Genomic DNA, 11,839 nt, shown 5'->3' on the forward strand with positions numbered 1-11,839 from the left:
CGTAGAACCTGGCGAACGGGATTGGGAATCGACGACCGGGCATGCTTTGGCGTTGTGAGTGGGGGAGTAGATCTGGCCGGCGTCGAAGTCGTCGAACATGGCGGGCATGAAAGGGTGGTCGAGCCGGCGCAGGATGCGCTTCTCCGCGGCGGCGTGGCCCAGCTTGCCCTTCTTGGAGAGCGCGCGGCAGTCCACCACCTTCATGGAGTACTCGCACGAGGACGATGAGCCGACGCATTCTCCTTCAGACGATGTCTCTAGCGCCGACGTGGTGGATGAGGGTGAAGTCCCACGGCCGTAGCGGCGACGAGGATGGGCGCCCAAGCGAGGTCGGCCCGCGTGGTGCGAGCGTGGTAGGGAGGAGGTGGGTGTGGCCATGTCAAGTGAGAACATGGAGGAGCTGAAAGCGACACCCACTGACCCACCGTGCTACTGCTGCCGCTGGCCTGCTGCTACTTATGCTTGAGCTGGGCATGGAGGCAGCGTGCATGTGCATGTCGTGGTAGGCCTGCGCGCGACAGCGCAGTGCCGCACCAGGCCCGCGCCGTAGCTGATGCTCTCCCTCTCCCTCGGGCTTGCTTGAAGAAAAGAGCGGAGAGAGAGAATGAGAGAGAAAAGAACAAGGAAGAAGGAACAGAGAAGGATAGAGAAAAACAAAAAGAAAAAAATTCGAAAGGTAGAACCGTACTTACACAGTTTTTCTCTCTTCAATTTCTCTGGATATAATAAAATAAACCCATGGGTGTCTAGCAGCTAATTACCAATATTTTGCGGTGCCCTATAGCATATTCGCGTTCTTGCAGTGTCTCCCAGCTAATTATACGTTTTTTGGATGTTCTGTAGCAAATTTTGCCTTTTAAATAAGACGAACAGTTAAACATGTGCTAAAAAGTCAACGGTGTCAAATATTTAGAAATGGAGGGAGTATTGCGTAGTACACACCAACCGATCGTGCCCTAGCCAACACTCGTACTCATTGAAATCATACTGAAAGCACATCAACGTGTGCATAATATTTATGAGCACTATGATTGAGTCATGCACACATGATTTTACCATCACACTGCGTTTCTCTAAGTTGAAATGAAAGTTCAAGTTGAAAAAAGAATGGGCTTAGAGAAGAGTTTTGAAGGCTAAAAATGAAAGAGTTTTGCCATTGGCTAGGCTAAAAAAAATAGGTTCAAACCACAACGAAGCTCACCAGAAGGTTAGAAGAGGTGTGCTAGTATGACAGGAGCATCGCTTCAGTATCCATGTAATAAAAGATAAAAATTCAGTTATTGACAGCAAGAGATGATAATATCTATCTATTATATTATTAAAGGAATAGAAAAAGGAGCCTCCACGTTCCCTCTCATAGCCTAGAAAATCCCACATTATTTGGAGAAAAATAAGAAAAAAAACAAAACACAATCTGAGACGGTATCACCTTAACAACAGCCAAAAAAAAAAAAAAACAATCGGACACACTAATCTGAGACGGTATCACATTAACAACAGAAAAAAAAAAGAAAAAAGAAAAAGAACCAATCGGGCACACTATTCTTTATTCAATTTGGAAACAATATTTTAATTTGGAAAACAAATCATACATGGTGAAACCAATCACAAACAGAAACAAAATAATACATGTCTCTGTTCTGTGTTGTACTCACTACATTAATGTAAAAAAAAATACACAGACTTAGCAACCAAAGCAAAATACAAATACACAAAACAATCATAGCTGGCACGCGGGAAATCATCTTGCCAAAATTAGCTTTGTCACCAAATTAGATAATAGAAAAACAAATCACCACGTTTGCTCTCAAGGTCTAGAAATTCACACATTAATTAAAAATAAAAAATAGAGTCATATTTTTAAAATTTATGATATCTGTCTATTAACTTATTAAAGGAATAGAAAAAGAGCCTCCATGTTCGCTCTCACGGCCTATAAATTCTCATATTAATCGGAGCAAAAGAAAAACATAGTCCATATAGAAATACAATTTAGAAATAATTGAAATTCGAAATTAAAAAATAAGGAATATTGGAAGAGGAGACTAGAGTCCATATAGAAATACAATTTATAAATAACTGGAATTCGGAATTAAAAAGTAAGGAATATTAGAAGAAGAGTATATAGAGTCCATATAGAAATACTATTAGGAAATAATAGAAATTTGGAATTAAAAATAAGTAATATTAGAAGTAGAGTATAGAGTCCATGTAGAAATACAATTAAGAAAAAATAGAAATTCGGAATTAAAAATATGGAATACTAGAAGTAGAGTATAGAGTCCATATAGAAATACGATTAATAAATAATAAAAATTCGGAATTAAAAATAAGAAATATTAGAAGTAGAGTGTAGAGTCCATAATAGAAATACAATTAAGAAATAATAGATATTCGGAATTGAAATTAAGGAATATTGGAAGAGGTGACTAGAGTCCATATAGAAAAACAATTTAGAAATAACTAAAATTTGGAATTAAAAAATAAAGAATGTTAGAAGAAGAGTATAGAGTACATATAGAAATACAATTAGGAAATAATAGAAATTCGGAATTAAAAATAAGGAATATTAGAAGTAGAGTATAGAGTACATATAGAAATACAGTTAAGAAATAATAGAAATTCGCAATTAAAATAATGAATACTAGAAGTAGAGTATAGAGTTCATATAGGAATTTAAAACTAACTAAAATTCAGAATAAACGTAATAAAATTAAAAGTAGAGTTTAGAGTCCGTATAAAAATATAATTTACAAATAACTAAAATTCGAAATTAAAAAAACATGGGAAGAAGAGTCTAAAATCAATATAGAAATACAATTTAGAAGTAACTAAAATTCGAAATTAAAAATTAAAGAATATTGAAAGATGAGTTTAGAGTCCACATATAAATATAATTAGAAATAATAAAAATTCATAAATAAAAATAAATAATATTAGAAGAAGAGCCTAGAGTCTATATAAAAATATAATTTACAGAAAATTCGAAATTAAAAAAATATTAAAAGACGAATCTAGAGTCCATATAGAAATATATAATTTACAAATAACTAAAATTTGATATTAAAAATAATTAATAACTAACACGTATATAAAATACAATATAAATATTACACATTAGTAGTTTATGATGAATATTACACATTAATAGTTTCATAAAGTTAGTACAAAATTTAAAATTATGTTGTCATTTTAATATATTTGAATAATATATTGAGAAAACATATATGCTATTATATGAGAGAAAATATAACGATGCTAGCCGCGCAATCTGCGCGGGCCATCATAGTTACATATGATCAGAGAATTGTGGATTGACGTGGTCTGAACTCATCTTCCGGGTGCACGAACACGTACTATTCGAAGCATCTCTAGAATTAGAAAGCAGAAATTGCAGGTGTATTTATCATCACTGGCAAACAAAAACCTACAGTACATAGTAGAAAACTCAAATCAACGTATCGGATGGATGATGGATGGTCTTGTTGCATTTTTCCTGTGTCCACACTTCGCAGTTCACACAAATAATTTCAATCGCGTGCAAAGCAATAGTAGTAACCAATAAGGAATAAACTAATTCATAGTTTTGATCGTTTGGCCAACGGGTGATTGCCTGTAAAATGGCTTATTAGAAACAAATTATTTATGAATAAACTTTTTATATTTTATCTTTAACGATTTAAAAGTATGCTGAAAAATAAACTACGAAAAAAAAATCTCGAAATCAACTACAAAGTTCAAATTTTGGCTATGGCTCATGAGCCAAAATTCAAAAGGCTAACGTTGGCAACTTTTACATCGAGATGTCGACAGGATCGATATGAATATCTTTTCTTGAGGCTTAAAAACGAAGCTACGGAGTCGCCGTGAACTTGCGGGTGAAAGGACGTACAGGTGCCGACTTGATGATCCATGTCCGGCACCATCATTTAAGGAGAGCACTGTCCAATAGAAGCTGTCCATATATACCATCAGACATTCAGAGTTTCTCAGACGGCACAAGTTTTAATTCCATATCATCAGGAGAACTTCAGGTACAAACTGCAGTCTCTTTGTTTCCGTTCATATTTTGCCAGGCCGGTTACTGTTCATGTTCCTCAGAAAGTAACATCATAGATGATCTAGGGCATAATGATCTCCTGTTGAATCTGGTAGGCTATGCTTCTATTTTTGATATAAGCTACCAAGTCCTTATATTATACTTCCTCCGTTTCACAATATAAGTCGTTCTAGCATTTTCCACATTCATCTGATGGTAATGAATCAATATAGATATATATGTCTAGATTCATAACATCAATATAAATGTGGGAAATGCTAGAATGACTTACATTGTAAAACAGAGGGAGTAATAGACAAAAAAAAATGGCAAAACCAACCAGAGGTTAATCGACTGGAGATTCTGAGTTCCTGACCTGATTTTTCTTATACCTGTACAAACATATTGAAAATTTAGTTCACATCTTGTTTTTCCTGCTTTGCTTTTAGAAATTCAATTTCAACAAGAAAGGTTCAAGGTGTGACCAAATTGCCACATATATGAGAACACGTGAATGGCATATTTAACGAAACAATCATTCGCTTTGGACAATAACAGAGCATGTTTTACTTATTTTTTTAGAGCGGAGATCATTTTTATGAATAGAAAAAAAGGTGAGGATTTAGCTAATTAACTCTCAACTAGCCATAGAGATTATCGACAAAAATAGATGCAATCTATCATGCATAATAACAACCTATTCGGCGAACAACCACCACTGTTGTACTTCTTCTCCAAATCATCATACCAGTTTAAAAAAAATATTTAAACAAATGCATCACCATGTCATTGTCCTTAGTCATCATGCACACATGACAAGAACTGTTTACAAAACTACAACATGGATTATTTGCACAAGTCCTCATATTTTGGAGGGTAGAATTCTCAATTTCATGTTCCAGGAGGTTAAGTATGCCAAACCACTATATCATGCAGGCGGTTAAGTTTCCAACCTTTAAACTTTCAAAAGTTTAGATTGATACATGTAGTAAACTTTCATAGCATTATAACACTAATGAGCTTTATAAATAGTATTTTATAATAAAGATCAGATATCAAAGTTTTATTTGGGAGACCATGTCAATGTCCAAAATGGCGTATTTCTGAGTTGTGACCGATGGGAGTTTTTTCCGGCACACTTATTATTCCAAGTGAAATTTACCTGAGCATGGAATTGAAGACTAATTCTTTTTTGTTTTAGATGCCAGAAAAGTGCTTCAAAATGTTTACTGCCCTAAAATTGCTTCTCTTGCCGTATCTGCTCCTACTGGCATCAGCTTCATGTACTCAAGGATTGCCTTCCAGCAATAACACTGATCTGGATGCCTTGCTAGGATTCAAGGCAGGTCTAAGACATCAGTCAGATGCACTGGCTTCATGGAACACAACAACAAGCTACTGTCAGTGGTCTGGTGTCATCTGCAGTCATAGGCATAAGCAAAGGGTATTAGCACTGAATCTCACCTCGACTGGGCTCCATGGCTACATATCCGCTTCCATTGGGAATCTCACATATTTGAGAAGTCTAGATCTTAGTTGCAATCAACTTTATGGTGAAATCCCTTTGACGATTGGTCGGCTGTCGAAGTTGTCATATCTCGACTTGTCAAACAATTCATTCCAAGGTGAAATTCCTTGGACAATTGGCCAGTTACCGCAGTTATCCTACCTGTACCTGTCAAACAATTCACTTCAAGGTAAGATCACTGATGAACTAAGGAACTGCACTAACCTTGCTAGCATCAAACTTGACTTAAACAGCCTGAACGGAAAAATCCCTGATTGGTTTGGAGGTTTTCCGAAGCTCAATTCCATTTCACTAGGGAAGAACATCTTCACCGGGATCATCCCGCAATCACTTGGCAACCTCTCGGCGCTGTCGGAACTTTTCCTCAATGAGAATCACCTCACTGGACCAATCCCTGAGGCCCTTGGCAAGATCAGCAGTCTTGAGAGGTTGGCACTGCAAGTAAATCATCTGTCAGGCACCATCCCAAGAACACTCCTCAACCTTTCCTCGCTGATCCACATTGGCCTGCAGGAGAATGAGTTGCATGGAAGATTGCCTTCCGATTTGGGCAATGGCCTACCAAAAATCCAGTACTTCATCATTGCCTTGAACCATTTCACAGGAAGCATCCCACCTTCAATAGCAAATGCAGCCAACATGCGCTCCATAGACCTCTCTTCTAACAACTTCACCGGAATCATACCTCCGGAGATTGGAATGCTCTGCCTGAAATACCTGATGCTGCAAAGAAACCAGCTGAAGGCAACCAGTGTCAAGGACTGGAGGTTCGTCACGTTATTGACAAATTGCACAAGACTTCGTGCTGTGACAATACAAAACAACAGGCTTGGTGGAGCACTGCCAAACTCTATCACCAACCTATCAGCACAGCTCGAACTCCTGGATATCGGATTTAACAAAATTTCAGGTAAAATACCAGATGGTATTAACAACTTCCTCAAACTAATTAAGTTGGGTCTCTCTAACAATCGTTTCAGTGGTCCGATACCTGACAGCATAGGAAGGCTTGAAACACTGCAGTACTTGACACTAGAAAATAACCTATTGTCTGGGATCATACCATCCTCACTCGGAAACTTAACGCAACTGCAGCAACTCTCTCTAGATAACAATAGCTTGGAGGGGCCATTGCCAGCAAGCATTGGGAACCTGCAACAACTTATCATCGCAACCTTTTCAAACAATAAACTTAGAGATCAATTACCTGGAGAGATTTTTAATCTTCCATCCTTGTCGTACGTTCTGGATCTGTCAAGGAATCATTTTAGCGGTTCTCTTCCATCAGCAGTAGGTGGTCTCACAAAACTTACATACTTATACATGTACAGTAACAACTTTTCTGGGTTGCTACCAAATAGTCTCAGCAACTGTCAGAGCTTGATGGAACTTCATTTGGACGATAACTTCTTTAATGGTACCATTCCTGTATCAGTGAGCAAAATGCGAGGATTAGTACTGCTAAATTTGACCAAAAATAGCCTTCTTGGTGCAATTCCTCAGGACTTAGGACTCATGGATGGACTGAAAGAGCTATATCTTTCACACAATAATCTATCTGCACAAATCCCAGAGAACATGGAAAACATGACATCATTATATTGGCTTGACATATCCTTTAATAACCTTGATGGCCAAGTCCCAGCACATGGAGTGTTTGCCAATTTGACAGGGTTTAAGTTTGATGGGAATGATAAGCTTTGTGGTGGTATTGGTGAGCTTCATTTGCCTTCATGCCCAACCAAGCCCATGGGACATAGTCGAAGTATACTCCTAGTCACTCAAAAAGTGGTTATTCCGACTGCTGTTACAATCTTTGTGTGCTTTATCCTGGCAACTGTTGTCTTCTCTATACGGAAGAAACTAAGACCTTCATCCATGCGAACAACGGTAGCACCTCTGCCAGATGGCATGTATCCTCGAGTATCCTATTATGAACTGTTTCAATCAACGAATGGCTTCAATGTCAACAATTTGGTTGGCACTGGACGGTATGGATCTGTTTATAAGGGGACAATGCTGCTCAAAAAGTCAGAAACTACTGTAGCTATCAAGGTTTTCAATCTTGAACAATCTGGTTCTTCCAAAAGTTTTGTGGCTGAGTGTAACGCAATTAGCAAAATCCGCCATCGCAACTTGATTGGTGTCATAACTTGCTGTTCTTGCTCTGGCTTGAATCAAAATGACTTCAAAGCCATAGTATTCAAGTTCATGCCTCACGGAAACCTTGATAAATGGTTACATCCGGAGGTACACTCATCAGATCCAGTTAAAGTTCTAACACTAATGCAGAGATTGAGCATTGCTTCTGATATCGCCGCTGCACTAGATTATTTGCACAACAGCTGCCGTCCAACAATAGTTCACTGTGATTTCAAGCCCAGCAACATTCTTCTTGGGGAGGACATGGTTGCGCATGTTGGAGACCTTGGCCTTGCCAAGATTCTCACTGACCCAGAAGGAGAGCAATTGATCAATTCAAAGAGTTCTGTAGGGCTAATGGGAACAATTGGATATATTGCTCCAGGTACTCAATACTATTTTCCAATAAATCTTATGGTTTGAGCCATGCAATACTTAATTATCATGTTTATGCACTGCAGAATATGCTGAATGTGGTCAAATTTCTCCATCTGGTGATGTATATAGCTTTGGTATAGTGCTCCTTGAGATGTTTACAGGGAAGGCGCCTACAAATGACATGTTTACTGATGGTTTGACATTGCAGAAGTATGCAGAAATGGCATATCCAGCAAGACTGATCGATATTGTTGACCCCCATCTGCTATCAATTGAGAACACATTGGGAGAAATCAACTGTGTCATGAGTTCAGTCACAAGACTCGCACTGGTATGCAGTAGGATGAAACCAACTGAGAGGTTGCGCATGAGAGATGTTGCAGATGAGATGCAGACAATAATGGCTTCTTATGTTACAGAAATAGACAAAGTTTCTCTATGATGCAACAGTAGTGCTTGTTCCTGACATTTTTTCAACAGTGTATTGTGCCCTCTTAAAAAACTGACAGCAAGTCCGCATGGTCAGTTGGTCACTAGTTTTATTTATTTAGTTATTACCCTTTAACAGAATATATGCATCCAGTTATTTCGATTTTTTTTCGTTTTAAAAATAGATAGTTAGAATAACTTTCCAGAAAGAAAGGTAAAACTAGAGCCCACCTAACATTTTCTCAGATTTACTTGTCAACCACATCACATCAGGCATCTCCCCTACCTTTCTCTAAGACTTTTTAACTAGCTTGTGTAGTACATATACACATCTTAGGATTTCATTGGTGAGAAACAAAAAGTATTAAGTCCCAAAAACAGGCATTGTAAAAGAAATACTAAAAATAGCAAGTAATGTAGATATTTCTTTTTCACTGTAAGGCACTTTGGAACAACAATGTAATCTATAAATTGCACCTCTGTTTACCAAATAAAGGGCATGAAGTAAACTGTGTTCCTTCCTGACTTCCTCTTCCTATATAGTGGTACCTCTGCAAGCACAAAAGAAGGAAAACAGGGTTCAACGGTCAATACAGACAAATTTACTGTGGCATAGTATGCTTTTCACACAATCACACCTATGTATACAGTTCTATATTATTTACAGATGTCTCCACCGAGCGACTTACTTGAAAGAAGTCCACCAGCTGTAGCTCATTTTCCAAAAATAGCTACAACCAAAGAGATCATAGAACAAAAATACTTTTTATCCTCCAGAGCATTGAATTGTTTCTGGAAGCCCTTAAGAAGTAATTCCATCTGTCATTGCCATTCCAAGAAATCATGTTCCCATCCATGTCAAGCTGACACACCAAATCAACAGTTTGACATTCAGCATGAAAGCATTTTTGTTATTCCTCAAATTCAATGATGACTGTTTTGAAAGTAGGAAAAAAATAGTAAAAACAAAGGCTCTTGGGTTGCAGAAACAAAATTAGCAACAAAGACTGATCGCAAGGTTCTCTGATGTAACAGAAAATTACTCTAATATCAATATTAAAATTTTCAGAATATTAATTTTTGAAATATCAAAATAAAATAAGGAGAGTAAGCATGTCTGAAGTGTTGCTGCAACGATAATTATTTGCCATGATGAACAACAAATTACATATCAGTATAGTTTAAGCCAAAAGTGTCATACTCAAACCTCATAGATGAATTTGACACCCAAAATTCATCAAGTGATGTTTCTGTTAGAGTTTATGGTATTGAGAGGGATATTAGTATAGGATTGATTTGTATCGTACCATTTTTTTTATCTCTAGATCCCCTTCCTTATCTCTTATACTCTATATATACCAGCCCTCTGAAGCTCAATACAACCGACCAAGTTACGTAGTATATTCCTCTCCCTCTACTATTCAATAGTTTCCTTGTGTCTTCATAAAAAACGAATTATGCTCCCTCCCAAAAAAAATAAGAATTATGCATTCATGTTGCCATTTTAGGTGCACAAATAATTCCCAGGAGTGATTCCGGAGCATATCAACATCATGTCCGCAGTTTCAAGGTTTTCCTGAACAAGGACTAAATTAAAAACGTCCCGTTCCGTTCCTGTCCAGAAACAGCATCCAATCGTTTTATTACCATCGGCCAATTAAATCCAATCCCCCATTGGCCTGTAATCTCGAGTTTGTACAATCAGGCCGCGCAATTCTACCCGAAGCTATTCCAAATTCAGGATGCGTTGGTGATGAAACAGGTGTGGGAGAGTGGGGGGTGGTAGGAGAAGGTCGCAGTACCTCCGCTGCTCCAGGGGAGAGGCGCGGCCTGCACGGCTGGATTCGGATCCTCTGTATTAGAGAAGCTAATGCAGAGGGTGGCATTAGCTCCAATCCTGGCCATCCATTTCTATCCAATGGCTGTGATTAGTGAACCTCTTTCTTATTTCTGCTGTTCATATATTTTGACAGGGAAGAGATGGTTGCAAGTCTGAACGTTCATGGTTCTTGCATGTTTGAACAACTGACTTGTATCAAAAACTCAAGTCAAAAACCAAAGTAAAGCTTCATAATAACTACTATTCCCTCCGTTTCAAAATGTTTGACACCGTTGACTTTTTAAGTATGTGTTTGACCGTTCGTCTTATTTAAAAAATTTAAGTAATTATTTATTTTTTTCATATCATTTGATTCATTGTTAAATATATTTTTACACGTATAGTTTTACATATTTCACAAATTTTTTGAATAAGACGAACGGTCAAACATGTGCTAAAAAGTCAACTATCCATTCTACAAATAAATAAGAAAACCATATGTGACATACTTATGTTTGATTGGAATATGCCCCAAAAACTGCTACTGAAAACCAATGAAATAATAATAATAAATGCAAGCAGCAATCCTTCACTTACTTCTCTGCATTTTGGTTGATCACGCTTTCCTCCATCTCCTGTTGACTCATATTTGTGGAAGCATCTTTGGTGCTTTGAAAAATTGGGAGATAAATATAGCACATGAGAGAGAGAAATATACCTCAAAATATATTACTGGAAGCCAAGAAAACCAAAAAAAGAAAAAAAAGACACAAACAGCGATCTTCACTTACCTCTCTAAATTTTGGTTGATCATACTTCTCTCTATCTCCTGTTCATTTATCTTCATAGATCCACTTCAGTGTTGAGAGAACTTGGAAGAGGTATGGCATGGGAGAGAGAAAATGAAAAGACTAATGTGAGGCAGGTCTGAAGAAATTGGAGGGAAAAAGAGGAGTCACGCTCTGTTTTGGCGCCTAAATTTAACGGGGCCTGCTGCTCTTCCTCTAAGGCCCATTTCATTTTTTTTCTTTATCTAATGGAGAACTAGCCATAGCCATTGGATGGAGATGAATGGACAGGATTGGAGCTAATGCCACCCTCTAATGCAAAGGATCTGAATCCACCCGCCGGGACGCCGCCGGAACAAGGAAGAGAGACTCATCGTCCCAGGAGAGGACAGGAGGATGCGGTTGTCAGGGCGGGCGGAAGCCTCCGCTGGCGCCGACGCCCACTCGCCAAGCCTAGCGTGGCGGCCGGGCGGGAATCGGGTGCCGCGTGAGGAGGCGCCGGCGGCGAACGGAGCCGTGAAGGTTGGTCTGGGGGGTAATTTAATTTTTTAAAAGCTGAAACACAATTAAATTATCTCACGAAATATTTTGCTACAGCGTATAAAACAACGGCTCCGAATATATTAAAACATGAAACAAATCTGAGTACATTCAAAAAAAAGCCTATATGAGATTCGCATGATTTTTTAGGCTTTCATCGTGCAGATTTTGAAGCC

At 38.1% G+C, this 11,839-nt stretch overlaps 1 protein-coding gene across 1 annotated transcript; it reads left to right on the forward strand.

The window, feature by feature from the left end:
* Positions 1-3,994: 3,994 nt before the first annotated feature.
* Positions 3,995-8,792, forward strand: LOC127752949 (probable LRR receptor-like serine/threonine-protein kinase At3g47570). Its single transcript, XM_052278397.1, has 3 exons — positions 3,995-4,034; positions 5,241-8,094; positions 8,171-8,792. The coding sequence occupies exons 2-3, from the start codon at positions 5,241-5,243 to the stop codon at positions 8,527-8,529; spliced, it is 3,213 nt and encodes a 1,070-aa protein (XP_052134357.1). The 5' UTR covers positions 3,995-4,034; the 3' UTR covers positions 8,530-8,792.
* The last annotated feature ends 3,047 nt before the right edge of the window (positions 8,793-11,839 follow it).

The sequence above is a fragment of the Oryza glaberrima genome, chromosome 10 (genome assembly GCF_000147395.1).
Source record: "Oryza glaberrima chromosome 10, OglaRS2, whole genome shotgun sequence".
Lineage (NCBI taxonomy): Eukaryota > Viridiplantae > Streptophyta > Magnoliopsida > Poales > Poaceae > Oryza > Oryza glaberrima.

Coding starts and splice junctions, on each gene's coding strand:
- LOC127752949 (XM_052278397.1), top strand. CDS start 5,241: ATGCCAGAAAAGTGCTTCAAAATGTTTACTGCCCTAAAATTGCTTCTC. Junction 8,095..8,170: donor AATTGGATATATTGCTCCAG/GTACTCAATACT, acceptor TATGCACTGCAG/AATATGCTGAATGTGGTCAA.